Below are 24,738 nucleotides of genomic sequence, written 5' to 3' on the forward strand. Positions count from 1 at the left end.
TCTTGATGAACCTTTTTACAAAATTACTTCAGTCACCTTTAAAATACTCTCCATTACATGCAATGCACTTGTCAAGTCTCTTTTCCCACTGTTGAAAGCAAGTTTGGAACTCTTCAAGTTTGATATTGTCCAGTGCCCTTGGCAAAGCTGTTTTTACCGCCTCCACATCGTCATAAAGCTCCCCTTTTAGCGTTTTTTTCATTCGTGGGAATAGGAAAAAGTCGCACTGGGCTAGGCCCAGTGAATACGGAACGTGGGGAACGACTGACCACCTCTGAGAGATGCCAAATAGTAGGTCACTTGTAAGGCCGTGTGTGCTGAGCATTGTGATGCAGAAACCAGTCACCTGATCACCAAAGTTCCGGGCATTTCCTCCTCACATCCTGTCGCAGACGCCTTAAAACACACAAGTAAAAGTGCTGGTTAACAGTCTGGCCAGGGGGTATGAATTCCCGATGCACTATTCCACAAACATAAAAAAAGACAATGATCATCGTCTTCACATTTGACCTCACTTGCCTTGCTTTTTTTGGTCTGGGAGAGTTGGGAGTCCTCCACTGGCTTGACGCTTACTTGGTTTCTGAGTCATATCCATAACACCAACTCTCATCCCCTGTAATGACTTTGTTCAAGAAGTTTGGATCATGTGCAATCTCTGTTTTCAAGTCCTGACACACATTCATGCAGATGGTATTTTGCTCCTGTGCGAGAAGGCGCGGAACAATTTTAGCAGCAACACGTCTCATGTGCAAATCCTCACTCAAAATCCGCTGGCATGAGCTCCAACTGATTCTTGTCTCTGCTGAAATTTGGTCGATCGTTTGGTGACGATCCTCGTTGACCTTTTGGCGGACCTTTTCAATGTTCTACTCATTTTGCGATGTTGAAGGGCGTCCAGAACGAGCTTGGTCTTCAACACACATCTCACCACGTTTAAAGCGCCCAAACCACTCGAAAACCTGTGTGCGGCTCATAGCGTCCTCCTGGAAAGCTTCCTGAAGTATTTGATGGGTCTCCGTTGCAGTTTTTTTTAAGCAACAAACAACAAGTTGCCATAACAACTTCACAGAGGTAACCCGCCAACAGTCAGAGAAACACAATACCACACTTGCACGTTCAGCTCTACACTAACGCCATCTGCACAGCTGTTTCATGAAGGTCTCTACTAACACCATCTAGCGTGAGAACCCTGCACTATGTCTACGAGTGGCAGCACCCTCGGAGTCCGCTTTCTTTTGGATCCCCCCTCGTATATGCCCTCCAGTACTTCACTCCATTGTGACAGGCATGTCTTCTGTTTGAAGGAGATGGTGCCACTTTTACAGGGAAATAGTGGATGTCATGCAGCCTGAGGACTTGGTAACACGTCACATCCTGTTCCTGGCACTGCGCGCACTGGTATGTGAACTTCTACTTCAACTGGATAGGTTATTTGTCTCACATGGCCTCCACACAGCGACCAGTAGTACAGAAATCTGGCCAACAGCCTCCACAGATCATCTGGCATATACCTGCACTGCGACCCTGCTCTGTCAACTCACCCAACACAGCAGAGGCCCATGGATGCTAAACGTCACCCTCCTTCATGAGGAAGCATGTTGGCAAGTGGTTGTTGACACATGGCGCAGTCGTTTCAGACGCCTGCCCACATACGCTTCCGTGTTGCAGTGGTGGCTAGAATACATCAAACCTGAACTCTGAAAGACTCTTATGGCATATGGATGAAACAGATCAAGCTGGAAGAGACTGACACGGGAGTTTTACTATACAGCATTACACGAGATTGTACTGCAACTGCCGTCATCCAAATGTCATTTGGTCTTGTGAAGCATCAAAGTCTGTCTACTCTGCATCACAGTGGTGCAGCTAGAGGACATTCACATCCATGTGAGAGTGAGGGACAAAATCCCACTAAAATGGTGTCAGTCTATCATAAAGTGCACCACAGCTAATGTCAGCTCTTCACAATGATCAACACGGAGACATATGGGTACACCATGACACAAAGAGACATAGCACACATGTTCGCCTGGTACTGTGGGACATTTTACATCGAAGAACCTTTGATTACGAAGAGGCACTGCACGATTTGTCTGCTCCTAGAGTCATGTCACCTGACAATACCCTGCTGGTGCCCATCATCACACTCAATGAGTCGACACTGGCTCTGGCGTGTGGACCACAAACAAATCACCAGGGCCAAATGGTTTAACCTAGGCACTCTACGGCACTTTTTATGGCGTGCACAACAAGTGGCACCCAATGTTTGAAGAACTGACCTGCCCAGATTTCACTGTCATCACAGAATTCACGGGCAGCATTATGATCCCAACACCAAAACAGAGTGGTGGTTGTCGGTGGAAGGGCTTTTGCCCACTCATGCTCCTCAACACTGACTACAAGATCTTCACCCTTATCCTTCGTGTGCGTCCCGACAGCACTATCAAGAAAGCAATTCACACTGATCAGACATGTTTAGTTGGTGTCAACAACATTCATACAGTGTTAGAAGCATACTGAGATGTAACAGCATGATTCCTACGCATGGTTTTGGGATGCATGGGACTCTCTCCGGTGTTCACAGGGGTGGTCCTTTGACTTATCTATGAGGTGCTTTCTTGCATTATGGTGAACACGGTTACCAGTCTGGCCACATTGTTATTGGACAGTGGTCTACGTTGATGATTGAAAGGCATCTGCAGATGGGAGGTGACTTTCCTTTGTGGTGTATTCGCTGATGATGTAGTGTTCCTGGTTAGATCAGAGGATTGAAATACACAAAGCATTTCAAATGCTTCAACACTACGGGACTTCCACTGAGACCATCATCATCATGAGAAAGAGACAAAGTACAGGATTTTCGTATGGGCGGTCTCCCCCAAACAGCAGTGCCATTTGATAAGATGCCCACACTTAAAATGCTTGGGGGTGCTGTTCTCTAGAGTGGTGTCCATCACAGACACTCTTGTAGATGCTTGTTTCGAAAGATGGGGATCCTTACCACCACCTCACTGTATATCTTTTCTTTGTTGACCTTTGTCTGTAATACCCCTCTATCTACAAAGATAACAGCCAATTTCATGACTACACCACAAGGACCAGAATTCGAAAGTCTCACTGTGATTCAAAAAGGAGCTTAATACTTCAGTATTAAGCTGTTTAATGCTCTCCCACCACACATTAAATGCCTTAACAATAGAATGCTAGCATTCAAATAAACTGTCAAGGAGTACCTGAAAGAGAAATTGTTTTATAGAATTAATGAATATGTGAAAGAAAATGTATATAATCACTAAACTTGCAAGTGTTGTATAAATAGTGTAATTAATTTTGTTTTGAATAGGCGTATGAAAATTGTTTATTGGTACTCCTGTATTTCCCTTGGAATAGTGAACTTATCTTGACTCCTGTGTATATTACTCATCCTTAACATATGAAGCAAAAACTTTCTGTTAATTGAATGTGCTGTTGTTTAGTTGGTATCTTATTTACATTGTATCTTTTTGTTGCATTTATGTAAGATATATTTCAGGTGTGTACAATCAAACACATTCCACACACACACACACACACACACACACACACACACACACAAATACTTATCCTTAAATATGTGAAAAACAATTTTCTGTTTATTGATTGTGCTGTTGTCTATTGATTTTATTTACATTGTATCTTTATTGTATGTATTTATACAAGTTATGTTTGAACTACGTACAATTTGACACGTTCCATATCCTTCCGATTCACTCACTTCCAGGATATATGGAACATGAAATAAATAAATAAAAAAATAAATAAAAAAGTAGTGTTCGCCACATGTACTAATTACTACTACACCAGACACACTCTCTGATACAGAGCAACAAACTGCATGGAATGCATATACTCCTATGAACACAAGATATCAACAAGTATCTTGTCTCAAAACTGAATATTTCACGCATGTCCTTCCCTTGGTAGCTACGATGATCGACAGATCTCAAGTAGCATATGGACATTTAATGAGTGCCAATCTCATTTTTAAAGTCTGATATGCTACCATGACACTACCACAACGAGCGGGTGATATCGGTCTAATTCATGTCTACAACTGCAAGCAAGCGCTCTCTCTCAGCACTAAGTGTCGCCAGTGGACCTCTACCCACCGGCAGTGGTTTAATTATGGCAGCGGAAGTGGCAACATGCTCTCTATAATCATGGGTTTCCATAGGACACATTTCACAGTCACTCGCTCACATCATAGAGCTCATGATTGCCATCAGCTTACTTAGTAGCAGACCTGCAATTGACACAGATACCCAACACAAAAGACTACTACTGCCTTACCAACAGTAACGACCCATCAATACGGTCGCACTGTGGCACCCCACAATTAACTGGAAGATGGTGTGTATTACACATGCCTTTTTTACCTATGTCAGTGCATTAATTGTGGTACATGGTGGTGAATGGGGAATTCACTATCTATCAGAGGCTACACTCCATTTATCTGACAGATGACTCCTCCCATCTGAGATGCAAAGCTGTTGATTCAGATGTGCACTACCTGACTTGCAGTGACTGCTGGTGGCTCACACAACCTATACTGGCATTACTGTTATCAACTGCTGGAATCCATCCCTCGTGAAGATGTATTGTACCCAGTTAGAGCATATTTCGCAACAGCCAAGACAAGTGTCATTAACTGGCCAAAACGCATGGCTCTTTACTACATGTTTCATAATGCACACAAAAATACACTGGACTTTTGGTCCCTACTGATTATGACACATGCAGCTTTGTCACCACTCGAAGTACACGATGCACTTCACTAATTACTTGGGTTCATTATTTACGGACCATCCTGCACATTCGGACGTTCTGGGTATGAGACTCAGTTACTGAAGGCTCCTGGAGCATACTGATCCCCTACGGACGGGATAGGGGGAATCCCTACCAGCAGATGCTGATGACTTGGATACTCAGTACTGGGGAAGAGGGAATCCAAAGGTCATGAGTTCAACCCTCACAAGGTACTGATCATAACTTTGGAATTGAACACGGGTAACTACTAGTGTGTTCAAAAGGCACCACTAGTTGTGTGCTCAGTTCTATGCTCATGTTCTTTTACATTATACATGCACGTAAATTTCATGAAAACCTGTTACATATTGTGCTTTATATCAATGCGGTAAAAATATCATAATTTGTTCCCCTACCTGTGATTGCCTTGTAGGACGGGAGGGGGGGTTGGGCAGGGAGTAGCATCTTTGACTGATAGGCACACGTCTGAACCTCACCACTGCTTAAATTTTGAGTAAAAATCATAAGCTATGGTGGTCAACGACTTCTGGCATAAGAAGTCACTCTTGTTTTGGAGGATCAGAGATACTGAGCATTCTCTTGTCCTTGGGGTGGGAAACTGCCTCTAAAAGTTGGAAGAATCCGCAATGATCAATGGTATTAGGGTGCAGGGAACAATGGAAATCACTACATTAAAGACACATAATATGTATCCGCAGGACATGTGGCCTGTAAGTGAAAAAGTATCATGATGATCTTTCCATTGGCAAAAGATTCTGGAGTAAACTCCCATTTGTATCTCCAGGAGGGGACTGCAACATGGGAGGTGACCATGAGAAAAATACTGAATAACCAACAAAAGGGTAATGTTCAATAAATCTGGGTGTGGAATGTCAGAAGTTTGAATTTGGTAGGGGACCTAGAAAATTTTCAAAGAGAAATGCTTACGCTTGGTCTAGATATATTTGAGATCAGTGAAGTGAAACGGAAAGAAGACAAGGATTTCTCATCAGATGAATATAGGGTAATATCAACAGCACCAGAAAATGGCCAACTGAGAGTAGGACACATTATGAATACGAAGGGGGGCAGAGAGTGAGTTATTGTGAACAGTTCAGTGATAGTGTTGTTTTCATCAGAAATGACAGCAAACCAACAATGACAAAAATACTTTAGATATACATGCCGATGTCGCAAGCAGAAGTTGAAGAGGTAGACAAAATATATGAGGATATTGAAATGGGAATTCAGTAGGCAAAGGGAGATGAAAATCTAATAGTCATGGGAAATTGGAACGAGGTTGTAGGGAAAGGATTAAAAGAAAGGGTTATGGTAAAATATGGGCTTGGTAGTAGAAATATTAGAGGAGAAAGAATAACCATGTCCTGTAATAAATTTCAGCTAGTAATAGCAAATACCATGTTCAAGATTCACAAAATGGTGTGTTGAACGTGAGGGAGAAGTTTGGGTTGGTTACACAACACAATACCCCTTTAGCAGTAGTTCATTTATTCACCTAAACACATGCATGGCTCACAAAGAACTGAACATGGCGGACCAGTCCAAAGACAATGCTCTGAGTCCAAAGATGATCGCATATCGATGCTGGTGTTGACCTCATCAGTGCCACATAGCACCCCTCCCCCCCTCCCCCACAGTATGGAGTACTCTTGAAGGGTGGGGGGTTGACTAAGTCGTCAGTATGGGTGGTCCACAGGATCCGGGCCACGGTCAGCTCGACAGTGTCGTCAGGGATCTGTGTGGGTAGATGTAGTGAAGGAAGGTTCGGCCACCGAACCTGGAGATCGTTGAAGCAAGCCGGGCGTGCGGTGACAGGTAGGCCAGTGGTTTGCGGGTGGAATGGAGTGACGACGACGATGTCTCTGGTGCCCGTGGTGAAGACACAAAGCATGTCCAGGTCGACGTCGGGCAGGAGGGGAACATTTAACCAGGTGGCAGGGAATGTTGGAGGTTGTGTCATGAGCACTGGATGAAGAGAAACACACGACGAACAGTGTATGGTTGCGCAGTATTATTGAAATGTCGTCGATTATGTCCGGGGGAACAGGCACAAACACCTCGAGCGAGGGCACATTCCTGGTGAGGGTGCGTGAGAAACCTCGACAGGGCGAGGCAGGCGACGGTGGAGAGGTCAAAGGGACCAGCGGAGGGCCCGGCGGCGAGGGCGTGATCATAGGTAAGCTCGACGTGGGGAGCATTTGGTCACTCACGGAGCGCGTCAGACCGGAGTAGAGGGCGAGTTTGGAGTAGAGCTCGACGATTGGAGCTGGAAGTCACTTGATCAAGTGTGTAAGTCCGACGTGGAGGGAGTGGTCGGAGCGTTGTGAGCCACGACAGTGAGTGGCGTGGTCGTGGCCTGAAGGGGGGGTAGAAGAAGGCTCGACATGAGCAGGCTTAAGTCTGTTGAGAGAGACTGTAACAGCTGAATCTTTCATCTGGAGGTCATAGGTGTTGGCTGAGGGCCGGAGAACTCAGTACGGGCCAGTATATGGAGGTTGGAGGGGAGCACGGACAGTGTCATCTCGGAGCATGACGTACTCACAATTGTCCAGAGATTTCGGGACGTGAACCTTAGGGCGGGAATGGCTGGTGGGCGAAGGGATATGGAGGTTGACGAAATGGCGTCTGACGCAGTACACAAGTGAAGGTAAGTCAGACTGAGGGAGAGAAGTGGAAGGGAGAACAATGTTCTGGCCGTATACGAACTCGGCTATACGAACTCGGCTATTGTGCCTTTGAGGTCTTCCTTAAAGATCGCACGAATGGCGAGTAGCACAAGGGGAAGGGCCACCGTCCAAAGAGAGTCGTGGCATTGAAGAGCCGCCATGAATGTGCAGTGCCAGTGCTCGACTACTAGCCCCTTACTTTGCGGGTGATATGCTGTGGTACGGTATAACATTTCAGCTCCTCAACACCAAATTAATATGTTCCACTTCAATTTGTTTGCACTTATAGCGATCCCAGCTTCCTCAACCAAATTAAAACGTTGCATTAGGAGGTGTCTGCTTCGTGCAAAATGTCTTGAGTTCATGTTGACGACAACAAGTAATTCTTCATTACAGACGTTTATTTACAAAACAGAACTGACAGACTTCACAGACTCAACAACTGACTCTCCGAGCTAACCGCACTGCATATCCGAACTGGCAACTGACAAATCCTAGGTGTATTAATATCTTTCCAAACAATGAGAGTCTTTGACAATGTTTTGTTTACAATACGATAGCAATTCACGACTTAAAACTAAATTAGACATTACAGAATTTTAGTACAGATTAAAGTAAGTAAAAGGATCAGTACATATAAATTCTTACAAGCATAATTTCCAAATAGAATTTATAACATTTTTCTACCAGCTTCTGGATAACCTTCACCAGATTTGTACCGATGTTTCCAGAAATATCTTGACATTTGATTCTGGATATTTCTTGAGTTATTTAGAACAACTATTTATATGTAAAAGGATTTAAATCGTGTTTCAAAACGTAAATAAATCTTTTTAGCAATATTTCTTGATACAAATCGTCTTTCGAAATTAGGTTATGAAACAGTTTTCACAAGTTTTCGTATTTTTGCGATCATAATATAGAATTTCTCCATAGAAAGTTCCAGAAGTGTGCATTAAACGTTCATTTACAGACTTTCTCTTTAGCTGGTGAGTTTTTAAAAGTATCTTGTCCATATTATACGAAATAATTTAGCTCAAAACTGATAATTTATACAATTAATCAGAGCTACAGCAAACAGTTAGTCTTTCTTTTACAAAATGAAATATAATTACAAAATTGAATGAAAATAGGTTACTAACACTAATATATATTTACATTAATTCTATTTTTGTTCTTTCTGTGCAAAATGTCCTAATATTGACACAGTACAATATTTAAACATCACCAAAGTTTCCCTTTACATTTTGCATATCTGTATCGACATCCCCTAAAAGTCTACAGTATCGAATACTTCAATATGTCCCAATATGTCCTGTAATCTTACTACGGGTACGTCGGATGCCGCAAATGTCACAAATCCGGTTGAACAGGGCCGACAGAAATTGTCTGCCCTGATCAGTCGTGATGATAGCTGGACATCCGAAATGCGCTCAAGCAACAGTTTCTGCCATAATATTGGGGAGGAGGACAGCCTTGACCTAGCGAGTTGTTCGGTCGATAGATGAGAGAACATAACAAAAGCCGTCAGAGGGGGAGAGAGGGCCGACAATGTCAATATGAATATGCTGGAAATGCCCAGGAGGGATCGAAAAGGCGCCGAGGGGGGATGAAGTGTGCTTGTGTACTTTGTAGTGTTGGCACGTGACGCAGGAGTGTGCCCATTGCTGGCAGTCCTTGTTGACATTTCTGCACACAAAGTGCTCCACTACGAGGTGGGCGGACGGACAAACACCGGGGTGGGCTAAATTATGCAATGTGTTGAAGACAGCTCAACGGAGCATGGTTGGGATGAGGGGGCGTAATGTGCCCGTGCTGTTGTCGCACCAGATCTAACCAGAAATGCCCCGGAAGGTGGTGCAGACGAAGTGTAGTGAAGAAGTAGAGTCTGAAATCAGGTTCTGTGTTTCCTCATCAGCGGGTGGGAGGTTAGGCAATTCAGAGAGGTGTAACAGCAAATGGACGGCGTCGACTTGTAAAGGAAATCAGCAACTATACTGTCAGCACCCTTTATGTGTCTGACATCGGTGGTGAACTGAGATATGAAGTCCATGTATCTGAAGCGGCAAGGAGGCGGATCAGCTGGCGGGTTTGTAATAGCCGCATCCAGGGGTTTGTGGTCCATTAAAACATAGAAAGGGTGTCCCTCAATGTCAGTCTTAAAATGCTTGATTGCTTCTTAGACAGAGAGGAACTCCCTATCAAACATGGAATATTTCCGTTGCAAATTGGTGATCTTGCATGAGAAGAACTGCAGAGGCGAAGTTTGGCCGTCAATCGTCTGGCCAAGGACAGCACTGATGGCAGTATTGTTCGCATCTGTGGTGATTAAAAGCTGCGCATTGGGATGAGGATGCGCGATGGTGCAGGCCTCGCCAAGAAGATTTTTGAGGGTAGTGGAAGAGTCAGTCATAGCAGGGGTTCATGGAACGGGCCGAGATCCAGAAGTGTTGGTGCCTGCCAAGGCGTCTGTCAGTGGAGCCCGAATCTCTGCAGCCCGAGGTAGATGTCAGCAATAATAATTAACTGTCCCCAGAAAGTGCTGGAGCTCTATGAATGACGAAGGTCTGGATAGGTTTAATATTCTTTGTACTTTCTCAGGGGGCGGTGAAATGCCGTCGGCAGAGACCCGAAAACCAAGAAAAGTAACAGCGGGTTGATGTAGCTGCAATTTTTCCTGATTGGTCTCGATGCCTGCAGCTGCGAGAGTGTTCATAACAGTTTGCACATGTTGTTCTCGATGGAGGAGCTGAACACAAGAATGTCATCAAGATATGCAAAGCAGAATTTTAGGTCAAATAGCGCTTCATCAGACGACGCGTTGCCAGGTCTGGGTTGCGTTTTTCAGACCGAAGGACATGAATCGAAACTGAAATAACCTGATCGAAGTGGTGATTGCTGTCTTCTCGATGTCTTCAAGTGCCATGAGATGGGGATCTGGTGGTAGGCCCGTTTGCAATCAATGACAGAGAACATGGTCGCACCTGTGAGGGAACTGGTAAAGTCGGCAATGTTGGGTATAGGGTAGGTGTCCATAATTGTACGTGTGTTTAGTCGACGGTAGTCTCCGCACATGTGCCAGGATCCGTCTTTCTTGGGTGTCATATGTATGGGCATAGACCAGCTACTGGCAGAGGGTTCAATGATGCCGGAGCTTAGTAGTTCAGAAATCTGATTTTTAAGGTCGGAGAGGCGCTCGGGACAAAGTCGACGTGGTTTACTCAAGATTGGGGGATCTGGCGTGAGGCGAAGCTTGTGAACGGTGCCGTTGGTGGCAATGGAAATGTTGCCGGCGGCGTGGGAGGCGGTTTGTTTACAATGTGTGGTGGTCGGGCAGGCGAGGCGTGGTTGTTGTGTTCGAGCCACTTGGCAGGTTCGCCAGGAGCCGAGCCGGCAAAGTGTCCCAGGTGTCAGCGTGACAAGCCGGCCCGAAGCAGTGGCACCATGGTCGGGTGAGCTCGGTAGAGCTCATGAGCTATTGGTGAGTCCACTGTCCCAGGGCACGGCCTGTGGCAGCACGGCCGCGAACAAAATGCTTGGCGAGAGTGCACTGTTTGTGTTGTCAGTGGCGGTCGCACAGCGGTGCGCAGGAGCTGAAGTTGCATAGTTCGTGTCCGCGAGGGGTGGGGTAGGAGCCATCAGTTCGAGAACATGTGATGCTCGTCTTGCATGTGCACTTGTGTCCGGCCGAGTGTCAAATGCTGCCATGTTAGGGGGGTATGGCCCTGCGGAACTGTCAGTACGCGTTACGGCAGTCTTGACAGCACTGTTGCGAGAGGCAGTGGGAGGTCAACACACGGAGGCTCGACTGCTGGGATTGCAAGCAGATTCGGCGCACTTAATGACCTTGCTTTGTCCTTGCTGTAGTGTCTGTAATTCCTTTGCTGCATCGGAGAGCTGGAGCTATGTTTCGTGGAGCCGGAGGGGAGAGCTCGACATTTGTCTTGCGTAGGCGAGCAAAGTGTTCAAGCTCGACAAAGCACTTGTGCATGGGTTCTTGTCACGTCGTCAACAGAGATGAGATGAGCCTGGACTGATGTGTCATCACGGGCAGGGGGGGTTGTTCAATGGAGCACAGGGGAAGTGAGTCTTGGATCATGAAACACGGTGTTTCGCACTAGGTCCGGTGAAAGTTTGTGGTGTCGCAAGAAGTCAATGCCTAGTATAGGTTTGTCAAATTCGCACACTAAAAAAGTCCAATAGAGTTTGCAGTTTGTGGAGAGTGAGACAACGTGGGATGTTGAACCTGAGCATTGTAGTTTAGTTGAATTCACAGCTGCAGTGAAGTATGATGAGGGTGGATGTTTGACGATGCTAAGGACATAGGCAGCAGCAAAACATCGGTGCCTGTGTTCACTGGGAAAAAGTATACCGACGAAATGCCTTTAATGTAAAGTCATCCACAATATCTGGTTGTTCCTAGACAGAACGGAGCACTTGGTGGGGGGGGGGGGGGGGTGCCTGTTATGTTGTGCACAGGAGGCAGCATCCACACCTACCTGCGATTGGTGTTTGGGAAGTAGCAGGGTGGTCTGCAGTTCCCTGCTGCCTCACTAAACCGTGTGTGGAAGTAACAGCACAGGTAGTGCGGTTAGATTTCCTGCGAAAAATTCATTGCTAGGGGTGGTGGCTGAGGTTTGGTGGCTGCAGCAGGTTCGGTTGCAGGAGGTGGCGTGACCGTGGGCAGAGCCGGTAATGTTCCAGTTGCTTGTTTACTGCTTCCTAGACCGAGTGGAACGATCGACACAGTATGGCCCCAGCCGTGTCTGGCCGCAGGGTGATGAGCCTGAACCTGAGACTTGTCAGGTAGGCAGTGGCTGGCGAAATAGAGCAGTGATGCATCACGTAGCTTGTCAGCAATTGTCACTCATTGCTCGACAGGTTCAGGAAACCTTTGAGCCAGAACAAAACAGATGTGAGGATATAGTTTATCTGACAAGATGGTGAGGAGAGCTGTGTCAGAGAATAGATCGGCGCTGACCAGGGCACGTAGCCGTCTCCTAAACTGGGAAGGTTTGTCGTTGCCTAGTTGCTCGACGTGGAGCACTTGCCATATCGCTGCTTCAGTTGAGCGTGCAAGCCGACATAGAACTGTCTCTTTGGCTAGAGTGTACCGGGTAGATGAGTTCGGGGTGTCAACCAGGTCAGCAATCAAGTCCTCCTGCTCGTGCAGGTGGGTGATGAGGCACAGAAACCTGGTTGACTCGTCGAGTTTGTACTGGTCGAACACTTCGTCCACAATTTTGAACCAGGTTGTTGCTCTGTCAGGATTAAGTGCTGGCAGTGTCAGTAAGCGTTGTAGAATGTTCAGAAGAACAGGTTGAGTTGAGTTCGTCGGGGCACTGCTTGATTCGTGCTATTGTCGCTGAAGTATTCCAGGAGAGTGTGCCTCCAGGGGATGTAGCAATGACGGCTGTTCGGGTGGAAGTGTGAAGGTGACACGTTGTGACAAATCCGTCACAGCATGGAAGGCGGACATGGGTGAGACACCGTAATGTGTCGATTGCAGTTGCAGAAGCTCAACACATTGCGAGATGTGCCGAGAACGGTAGCAGGCACTCGACTGGAGCCGGCACAGTGGCAATAGGTGAGAAAAAGTTCAAAGTTTGAGAATGCGTGTTAGTCCGCGGAGAGCTTGACGTATGATCATAGCCTGGGCCACTTGTGTTGCAGGGAGGCTGCGGAGGTGCGGGTTGTCCAGAAGCACAGTGTGGAAAATGATGTCGAACATGGGATGGAATGTGTGAATGTTCACTCTTCATAGTCGCTCCACTCAAAACGGTGTGCGAATAAGGTGAATGTCGTGGCACAAAACACTGAGGCGTATCAGTGGGACGGAGGTTAGGCACAGATAACAAGTTATTGTTCCTGTTGCAGGCCAAGGTATCGAAGTAGGAAGGCATGTGCTGATGCTGAACTGAGGCAGGCGCGGGCGTTGTCGGATGCTGAGGAGGTAGACCTGTGAACGAAGCAGTTCTGGCCGCGTGGTAGGTATCCGCGTGGTACTGCACGGATTGTAGCGAGGCAAATCGTTGTCCTGACAGTAGTAGGTTGTCCAACGAAGCATTTGCAGAAATCTGCATTGGTCCCACTCTGTACGGAGATCTGTGAGAGATCACTGCACCGTCCATGAGGGAGAGCACATGTGGTGGGAACAAAGGTGTTTGATAGCCGGAGTCATGTGCACTCCTAACTTCACTTATTGTTGCAGGCTCCAAAACATCCAGCAAAATCGGCGGAATCATCGAGTGAGAGGCATCGTGTTGCAGTCCTGGTGGGTGTACATCGCCCGCAACAAGATGCATGTCGATCACAAAATTAGGTGCTGGGCTGAAGTCATTGTTCGAATGCTGAGCTTATGTGAGACATATGGATACATCATTCCACGCTGCTTCACATCCATCCCAGAGATCATCAACTGCAGTGAATGGCAAATGAAGACATGCTAGTCTCCCGGCAACCTCTTCAATTTTGGTAAATCTGAAGACCTTGCTGGCCAGTGCAGGAATCAAACTCCTTCTGTACCGAGTTGGTCAGGCTCTGGCTTACATGATATCATGTGACAAAAGTGAGAGTTAAAAGTTTAGCATGAGCAATATTTTTGGACTCCGTGATGGATGGCATGAGGAGGTCATTCTGTTCGAGATACTGCATCATTTTTAGCTCAGAATGTGTCCTAAGATTCCACAAAAGGAGGTTGTCAAAATCATTGGATGTTCGTTCTGTGGCTCACTTCTGCTAGACATCTAGCAGACGTGTGATCTGTGCTTTCTTCAAACTACTGCACAAACCCCCCCACCCCCACCCCAGAGGATACAACCTTGTCAAAGGCATCCTATGTGCCAGGTGGGGTGGGAGGGGGTGGCAGGGAGGGGGGGTTGTGAGCTTTGAAGAAGCTGTGGGTCATGGCAGCAGTAGTGTAGCTGCTGGCAAGGTCGCTCAAGCCAAATTGGTGCCAGTGGAGGAGTCAGAAAAAGGGCTGACTGCACCAACATTGATTAACAGTTTAACTGTGGTTTTGTTGGCATTAAATCCCGGCTGATGTAAAATTCAACTGCACCCCCCTTGGTTAAAGTTAAACAAGGAAGCTGACCATGGTTAAAGTTGACCAAGATCGGAGGCTCGTTTAACTAATCACGGTTAAAATATTAAGATGCTGGCACCTTTTGATGTTTTAATTGGCACAGAAGATGAAACATATTGTATATTGACCACACAAATCATGGCACAACTGTGCTGAGTACTTGTGGAAAGGGGAAATCCTTTGAAGGATTACAGGGACTGGAAATCTGGTAAGAGATTTTGTCTTTCAAAAGAGACAATGTGATCGTTATTAGATCAAATTAACAAGAGGTTGAAATTTCCTACTTATTGGAATAACCCTGTCTCACACATGAACAGACTTCTATGCCATTAAGGGCATATGCAGCTGGTGCATTTAATACTGTTACTGGTGATAGTGCTAATGCACATGAATAAAACAGCACAAAGAATTATCAATGATCATGCAATGCCTGCACAATACATAAAGTTTCCTTCTTGAACAGAATTACATGTTGTGATAGATGGCTTCAGCATACTGGATGGGTTTCATGGAGTCATTGGTACAGTGGATTCCAATGCTACGACACAATGATGATCTATCAAAAGTGCATTACTTTGTTACAATTTATAATAGTTAAATATCAAATAATGACATTTGTAGGTATGGTCTTTACATCATGTATATCGATTTGGAGAGATGATTACCCTTTTGAAGTCATAGCCTAACTGATAGCACTGTGAACTGTGAAGAGAAGGGTAATAGGTTTGTGTCCACCTCCCTATAAATTTTTTCTCTTTTTTTTTTCACCTTTTGTTTTCTAACAGGTTCTGCGTCTTTCCTCTTAATTTAATAGAAGTTTCATATGCAGTAGTCAATCTGATTTATTATAAATGGTGCATTTGCTGCAATTCTTGTTGCAAAGGCCAGTGTCTGGAATGTTATCCCAGTGGCTAGTAATCTTAACCTACCAGTTGGTCCACATCATAAAGTAAACACAACTCACAAACAGGAAGTTTTTATTCTTATGAAACGTTGTATAAAATATATTTATACCTAGTCTTGGTTGGCATGGATTGCCAATGTTTGTGCCTTGTCAGAAAGTATCTTTTTTGATGGGGATCAGCATCTCTGAAAAGATCTCCTCTTCCATTCAAAAGAAATCTTAATCTCAAAATCCATGTGATGAAGCATGTTATTTCAGAGTGAAGGTAGTCAATGCAACAACAGGAATATGGGTATCATGCATGTGCGAACTGACATTAGACACTACAGTTTAATGATAAAGAATTTAAAACAAAAAATGGGATGAAGATTCTAGTTAAAGAATAACTTCTACTTGTATGTCTCAGGTTGTTCACTGTTCAAGCCATTGATGAGTCCTAAGTCTTCGTAACACAGCACCAGTCCATTTTATGGCATTATAAAATTACAACCAACCAGCCAACGTTGCCAGTTTGAAATTTTGAGAAATTAGGCCTCCTTTTCCTGTTCTCCACAGCACAGTAACAATACCCACATTATGATAACAAACTGAAAAGAGCGCATCAAGTACCAAGGACAGCAATTATCATTGGCTTTGCATGTATAATGGGCACTTTCCTTTGTAACACATGGAGTCAAATTCCCTGTTAGCTAAACATGTTTCACTAGCCAACATTCAATGGTGGGTGCAGTGCAGAGACAACTTAATCTTGATTAAGCTTTAACTGTGATCACAAGACCATCAGTTATCTTGCTTTTTAATTGATGTTGATGCAGTTTGCGAGAAGTGTGTTACGCTACAGGGTATGGGGGCCTCTATAGACTATGTCGTCAAAGTGAAAGCCTGGTCCTCCAGGTTGGAGGTTGCTTTCAGACTCGCCCCCACCTTGTAAAAAGTCATTCATTGTGATAATTTAATAGGGAATGCTGGACTGCCCTTACAAGAATTGTTTCAAGGAACAGGAATGTGGATGTACTGATGCTTAAATTTGCAATGTGCATACACTGCTACAGATAGGAGTTATGAACAGTATTGTGGAAGAGATGCTAAGTTATGGAAACGGAGTTGTTACACATTGGGAATTAGGTGGAAAAGAAAGGGTGAGATTCATAAGCATAAATTCTCCCTACATTATTCAGGAAAAGACAAAAGACAAGGGGAGCATGGAGTTGGATTTATAGTCTCCAAGGATATGCATAGATCTGTTATTGCTTTCAGTCCACATAATAAAAGAACATGTACTCTGCACATCAAAGGCAAATTTCACAATGTGACCTTTGTAGCTGTATATGCATTAACAGTAGAATCAAATGAAGACATAGTAGATATATAGATTCTATGATTATCTACAGGAGGTTTTGTGACGGAATACCTAAACATGGCCCAAAAATAGTCCTTGGTGAGTATAATGCCAAACTGGGCAAATAAGAGGCTTTCAGCAGCATGTTTGGTAAGGAAAGTCTGCATGATGAAATTAGTAATAACGGTATAAAGATTTTTGCCCAGTTTGTTTTTGCAACAAATTACAGTAAGTACCTGTTTCTCAAGGAAAAAAAAATCTACAAAGGAGCCTGGAAAACATCAGGAACAAACAAAGCAAACCAAATAGACCAAATGTGGGTGTTGAAGAGATGGGCATCTGATCAGGGTAAACACGCATTTTCTGAAGAGCTAATTACAATTCTGACCATTACCTATTAGGAGCCAAAATGAGGCATAAACTTGCCATGGTTGCCAAAGGAAATAGTATCAGAGTAAAGAAATGGAATATGGAACATCTGAAAGATACGTTTACTGTACAAGAGTATCAGAACAGATTGAGATATGAGTTACAAACAAAAGATGATGAAAAAATGCCATTTGACAATGCATATGAAATACTGTTGGAGACAAGGAGACAGAAATGAAGACTGGTATGATGATGTATGTAGGCAGACAGTGGAACAGAAAAGCAAGAAAGACTGAACAAATGAGGTGTTATATAATGAAAAAAGAATAGAGGCAGCAAAGATACATAGGAGGGGAAAAAAGTGAAGTTACAAGGGGAAAGAGAGGAGATGGAAGAGCACTACCAAAGGAATAAGAGCAGAGATGTTTATAAGAAAATTAAAGAAGAATCCCAAGAATATAGAAAAAAAACAGCATGCAAGGAAAAAAGAGGGAAATTAGCTGACAGATAGATGAGATGTTTTGGATAGATGGAGAACATACTTCAAGGAAATTCTGAAGGGCAGTCCTATCAGGGGTGAGCAGCTACTCTGCTACATTGCGCATGAGATACAAGAACTCACATCAGAAGACATACAGAAGGTATTGCACTGATCAGAAAACTACAAAGCCCAGGAACTGACATTAATAACCGCAGAACTGTTTAAAAAAATGGGAGAATTGGTCTCCATAAGTGAAAGCAAAAACTCATCAAGTTGATATGGACCAGAGAGTGGACCTTGGAATAACCCAACCAATCCATAAGAAAAGAGACAAGACTTATTATTCGAATTACCCAGCTGAATGTAACCTGTAAGGTTCTTTGTAGAATTACCTACAACAGGGTAGTTCTATATGTAGAAGAGATTCTGGAAGAATACCAGTGTGGATTTCAGCCTAATTGGCAAACAACAGATCAGATATTTGTGCTGAGGGAATATACGAAAAGTTATATGAGAATAATATTGAGCTTCATAACTGCTATGTAGAGTTCCAGCATGCCTCCGATAGCCTTGATAGGGCAGAAATGCTAAATGATTTGCTACTGCTTGGTATACCATCTCAGTATGTTTTAATTATCTAAGCAACATTGGCTCATTCCAAGGCTGCAGTGAGAGTGGATGGAGAACTCAGCAAATAGTTTAGCATCAATAAACAAATCAGATAAGATGTCCTTCTCTGCAATGCTATTTAATCTGACTCTTGAAGCAGCCATTCAAAAGCTTCAAATATATCAGGAAGGAAAATAATAACTTAGATAAACTATCAGCAGCTGGTTTCAATTCTGAACAAGTGCTGCACTTTGACTATCTGGTTTCTAGTATTAATAGGACAAAATCATGTCAACTGAAATAAAACAGCACATCCTAAGTGCTAACAGGTGGTTCCAAACTTTAAGAAATTGCTGGTCTCTATATTATTAAAGAGGCAACAGAAACTTCAAACTTATAAGTTCACGATGAGTGCAGTTGTAGCCTACAGATGTGAGCATGGACACTAATTACTACTGATGAGCAGCAGCTCAGGATATTTGCACACAGGGTTTTGTGCGAGATCTATGGGCACTTCAGGATAGCAGTGGTTTCTGGAGGTCTAGAACGAACACCAAGCTGGACTGCCTCATGCAAGGGGCTAACAGTGTAAGAATGAAAAAAAAAGTAGTAGAACAGCCTGGCATGAACTTGTCCTTAGGGTGGGTACTGGACAAACGACTACAAAGTTTTTAATTGTGGCCGGCTGGAAAAAGACAGAGAGGAAGACCACAAAAATGGTAGATGGATGATGTGGAAAGAGATATAAAATCCCTTAGAGTGATATAAAATATCTTACAGGGTCAGGGAGTGGCAGAGAACTGCACTGGAGAGGGCAGAATGGAAGAAAGTTGTTAGATCATAAAAAGAAGAAGAATAATAATAATGACCCCTGAACCTAGGTGCGGATGCCATTTGCCCCAATAGGAGCCATAATTTACTTCCCCATCTCGGGCAAGACACCCTGGCAAGCATGTATAGTGGACATTAGCATTCCTTTATGATCTTTCTCCTATTTCCCTAAATGACTTCATCACCTGCCTAATGCTGGAGTTCCTAATACCACCAAACCCACCCTCTGTCATAATCAGACCTATTGGGAATATTAGCTCCAGTCAGAAAAGATGAGGCATCATTTGCACCTAGGTTCAGGGACCATCCTTCTTCTTCTTCTGCTTATGGTGTAACAACTTTCCACAGATTCATGGCACCATCAATGTCTGTCTTTCACACTCAAGTGAATGTGGACTGGCAAGATCAAGCGCATCTGATAGTGCTGAGAGACAGGGGATCCCAAGCAATGCTTTAGGCTTCACGGGAGCCACAGTTTTTACACTCAATGTTTCAATGCCACTGCTGCCCAGGGCAGCAGCCTGCAGGCTGCTGAGAATGGCCACCACAACTTCCAACTGTTCCTGACAGACGGTGCCCAATTCCTATTGCACCTGTACACAAGCGCAATCACTATCCATACTTAATCAACATTTGTCTATACAAGTAATACAACACTCAACCAAGAAGTTGCTAGAAGCAATTTAATTATTGCTGGTACATTGCCTTTGGCTAACATTACACTACAAAGTCAGCTCATACAATGTAAGTGCCATAAAAATACAAGAACATTCAGAAAAAAGTAAAGAGACACTAGTCAACACAGAAACACACACCAACACTAAGTATTTTTTTCATAAAAGCATGTGAGAAAACATTAAACAGAATGCTGTGTAGAAACTGGTACTGATACTGATAATGGGATGTGCACTCTACCCTGCAGCTGGAACTCTGCTTTGTACAGAACTTATTAAATAAATAAAGTTGTGAAGAGGAGAAAACAGTTTCAGTGCACTGAGGAAATATCTGAAAGAAATATTTTAATGTATTGGCAAGATAAATTCTCTCCAGGATCCTGTTACTATGATCAACTACAACAAGGAAACATAGCAAATGAAAATATAGTGATAAATTCCAATAGAAGACAAAAAAGGAAGTCATATCTGCTTTATACTCATCTGTACTGTTTGTCTATGATAAGCTAATAATTCACAAGTGACTGTTGGAACAGCAAGAGGCATGTCTTGGTCCCAAAGTACGGCTGCCAAGTGAGGAGAGGTGAAAGGCAGTGTCATCTGCTTCAGACAATGCTGGTGCTGTTATCCTCAACATTGTGCACAGCAATGTTATGCATCTAAGCTTGGAGATAAATGAATATCTTTCACCTACTGCCAATTTTTTCTGCTTCTGTCAGCACCAGTAAATCATCGAGTTAAGTGGACAAGCAATAGTAAGTAAAGTTACTAATACTGTCAGATGGAACTACAGATACAGACATTACGAGATCAGTGAGGTATAGTGTGATATTCTGAGTCAAAGAGACACCATAATTACTCATGCAGTACTTTCTTTTTCATGGCAGATGCTTCTAATGTTACAAAGATAATGTCAAAATAATATTTAGAATTTTGTAGTATCAGTGATTAAGAATATGATTTACTACAAAAATATATAGAAATATAGCCGACAAAAAATTATAGCCACACAAATGGCACGCCAATGTCAAAAATTAACAAATATATGGCATTCATAAATATGCACTATTGCTTAATGTTAAGTGTAGCAAAAGACTACTGGCTAAAGGAAGTATCCAGTTACATGCGTTGCCAAGTCATGACAACATTATGGAACTACACATGAACACTCCCATATATAGTACAAGTTGCAGAAGGCATATTCCTTTTACCTCATAATAGCATGGATTTTATAATTCCTTAGATAACAGTGGCCACACACATTATAGCAATTATGTCAGTAACATAAAAAGCAGTTAATGGGGCACTGTGTATATGAAAGTTTGAAGTACCATGTTAAATGAAACTTAAAGGCTGTAGTAACACTTAAACTTCTTTGTTACTGACAACTGGCCTTCACAGTGTAGCTAACTAGGCTGTGAGATTTAACAGTAAGCCTACTAACATAACATATAGGCTGTAGCATTTTTCTTGGACAAGTGCTTGGCACTTTGTCTTTAGGTGTATTGTTTATGGTAGTCAAATGTTAAATATGTAGGCTTTATTACCCAATTTGATTTAAAAAGGTACAGTGTAGTTCTTGCTAGACTTAAATGTCAGTTATACAGCTTGTCATTTTCTTATCTTTTACCTTGTAGAATACTTGAAGTGACATTATTACACACCATTAGTTGAACTATAAAGAAAGAAGAAGCACTGGCACACTGAGTTAATGAAGAGCATGAAAAAGTAACTAATAAGTAGATCTCTAATAGAATGCTTCTTCATTAAGTAGCCCTACCAGTACTGAAACGTCCAATAAAATGCAAAAGTATATTCAACATCAACAGAGTTATACACACCGATATTTTGTTGATTCCATTTAAATTTAAGACACTGTTGACACAAAAGAATCTCATATCTGTCAAGTTTTGGTTCTGTGTCTCGGCAGCATCAACAAAGGCACAAATTTTGTACCTCACATGGCCATCAGGAGATTCAAATGAGGATGGGATGCCTTTTGGAAGCTTGTATGTAAAATTATATTTATGTGATCCTTCATTCCAAAGTGGATTTTTATTGTTTACTCCTGTGGAAAAAAATAGGACTTAATTGCTATAATTTCTCTGATCAAAATTTTACAAACTGAAGCAGTAAAAATGTGCCTTAACAATTAATAAAAGAATGTATTTTAAAAAAGAAAAGATAGTGCTCTGTATGAATGAACAATTACCACATACGTTACCCCTCGATGCACTAATTACTATAACTCAGTGGGGCTAACTATGATACCTATGAAAAAAATTCTGAACATAAACAAGGAAATCTAATTCTTCATTCACGTCATGAAGAAGATCGAATGACCATCAATACGTCCAAAAATTACAACCATTTAGGCCAAAAGTAAATTATTCACAGGTACCGGCACTTTTCTGATGTACCCAAAAGGGAAAGTGTCGCATACACAGGATGTTTTCAACGTCTAATCATGATTTTTACAATAGTGTGTGTAAGCTCTCATACAGTAATTCCGCCGACTGAAGTACTCGAATACAATGAGAGCTATTCTGTGGTAAAAGTTACGTGGTGATCTCTCCTCGCGGTTTAGGTAGTTAGATACGTGTACAAAATATGTATCAAAATACTTGCCATTATGTAATTCGTGTTTTATGAATTTACCTTTCAACTTTTGTTTTTATGACGAAAAGTGAATTGAATATGGCAAAGTAAGTTTACATATGGCACGAACTAAATCATACACAGGCCAGTCTCTTATTATCAAAACCTTATGTGGAATTCACATTCGTTGGCTTCGCCAATCACCTTTCAACCAAACCTCAAACTCGAGCTACGCAACAGATCAGTCGTTCAACAAAGGCAAAATTTCTGTGAGGGTGGAAGGTGCAATGTCACACTCTAGACTGTACTTCTAACAAACATTTTTCTGACAAATTAACTTACACTAATACGAAAGAAATTTATAGTCCGGTTCAACGAGCGAAACTGGTTAATCCAAACAATGGTGAGCAAGAGTTCAACAAATGCGGAAGCATCACTTCTTTCTTTTTCTTAAAAATATCTTATGAATACTTAAATGATTCTTACCATCAGAGAGGCTGCAGAACTGGAAAACCTTTTCAAAGTATACTCGAACTCGTTTATTCCGTTGAGGGCTACCTTCTGTACCATGTGTTTTAATGGTGGCAATTCCAGAAATAGATGTTATAATGACTGAAACATAAAAAGCGATTTATTTAAATTTTTCACACGGAAAACATTGTCCCTTACATTACCCTTCATTTACCTGAGAAGCTCAGCGGTTCATTTAAGTATAGCTCCACTTCACCGCGTACAACTTGCCCTGGAAAGTATATTTTCGAAGCGTTCGATAACGATATCTGGAGTTTAGAGTTCTGCATCTTCTCAAATAAATCAGATCTGAGTGTCTCGCAAGATTAAACATACGCAGCGAAGTGCTACTCGACTGGAGCGCCCTACCACCTGAAGGGTTCCCCAATCACGTTTCACCTAACTCTCCGACTCTCGCCGCCCCTACCGATTGTTAAGGCGCGGTTATTCAAAACATCACTGACGATTGTTGTAAACTACAATGCCTCTGGGAAGCTCACAATAAAAATCAAGATAGGCAACAAGATAGTTTGATTTCTCTGATTTTTTCACATGAATTTATGATGTGTGTTTCCCATCGATGCTACTGATTATAAGATACAACACAGCAAGATTAGGCATTCCAGATTCGTTTCTTGACTTCGACACAAGTTAAAAGGAGTAGCATCAAAACAAATAGTTGCTTTTCCTTACGACTGTAGTAATCTGACCACCGCGTGTTAATTATTTGCTTCTTTACATGTGTATCATATATCTTGTTCTCCTTCGTTTGCCATAATTTAGGTGATCATTTAAGCATATTGTATACAAGTTCCGTATTTCTTCTTCATTTAAAGCAATGGCCTGCGGAACAGTTTCACATGTCTATCCGACGCCTGCCAGGACGATATTGCTAGAAAGCGGCGAACCGAAAGCAGTGGGAAAAGCACGAACACATTCATGTTTCGTAGCTCCCATCTCAGTGGCGGGGGGTGGGGCAATCCATGGCAATGTGGAACAAGACAATGTATACATAACTGCACACTTGTAACAACGACGGGGTTCATCTGTAGATTACATTTGTGACCAGTGATGATTTAAGTCCATCGGTTCATCTTATTTGTTGAGGGCTAACTTCTGTAATTTATTTTAATGGGTAATCAGTGTGTAATACAAACTTTTTGGTCAATTATTTCAGCGGAGCGAAAACAAGACTCCATAGAAATTACATAACCGTTATAGCTCGGTAGCGCTTAAACAAACCCGATAGACGTTCATTAAGTAATGCAAAACATTTTTACTCTGAAAGAGGTTTGGTGTTATTCAGGATTCCAAAACTTCATTTTATTCCCACTCTTTTGGCTACAAAACCTTATTTTGCAACATAGTCTCCGCACAACGCAATAGCTTTACGTCACCTTAGTGGGAGGGCCTGTATGCACTCATAGCGCTACCCTTTTGGTCGACGCATCTTGCTGCCCCTATCTTCCACGTACTGCCTACCGCGGAGTGCATCCTTCAATGGGTCAAACAGGTGGAAGTTGAAAGGTGCGAGGTCTGGGCTGAACAGTCCAGTGATGTTTTGTAAGCTCCTCTCGGGTGTGCAGATCAGAGTGAGGCCTTGCGTTGTCATGGAGAAGGAGAAGATTATTTGCCTTTTAGTGGCGGTGAACACATAGAAGTCTATTCTTTAATTCCCTGAGGGTAGTACAATGCACTTTAGAGCTGATCGTTGCATCATGAGAGAGGACATCAAACAGAGCATTTGAATATGGTATCTGTCCGAAAGAACAGAGACCCTAAGCTGCCGACAGGCGTTGATATACATCAACGGGTTCATGAAAATGTGTGCCCCGACTGGGGGTCGAACCTGGGATCTCCTGCTTAC

The 24,738-nt window shown here is 43.0% G+C and overlaps 1 protein-coding gene across 4 annotated transcripts in view; it reads right to left on the bottom strand.

Moving 5' to 3' along the window:
- The window catches only part of LOC126272516 (arrestin domain-containing protein 1-like), a 151,775-nt gene extending 128,441 nt beyond the window's left edge, over positions 1 to 23,334 (bottom strand). For 2 of the 4 annotated variants that reach the window (XM_049975421.1, XM_049975419.1), the window contains exons 1-3: positions 23,047 to 23,231; positions 22,848 to 22,973; positions 21,605 to 21,831 (exon numbers count right to left, since the gene is read on the bottom strand). In XM_049975421.1, the coding sequence (XP_049831378.1) occupies positions 21,605 to 21,831; positions 22,848 to 22,973; positions 23,047 to 23,161 (468 nt within the window). In that variant the 5' untranslated portion in view covers positions 23,162 to 23,231. Of the gene's footprint in view, positions 1 to 21,604; positions 21,832 to 22,847; positions 22,974 to 23,046 lie in introns of all 4 variants that reach the window. The other 2 variants (XM_049975418.1, XM_049975422.1) reach the window with 2 other exon arrangements.
- Between the last annotated feature and the right edge of the window lie 1,404 nt (positions 23,335 to 24,738).

The sequence above is a fragment of the Schistocerca gregaria genome, chromosome 5 (genome assembly GCF_023897955.1).
Source record: "Schistocerca gregaria isolate iqSchGreg1 chromosome 5, iqSchGreg1.2, whole genome shotgun sequence".
In the NCBI taxonomy this organism is placed as follows: domain Eukaryota; kingdom Metazoa; phylum Arthropoda; class Insecta; order Orthoptera; family Acrididae; genus Schistocerca; species Schistocerca gregaria.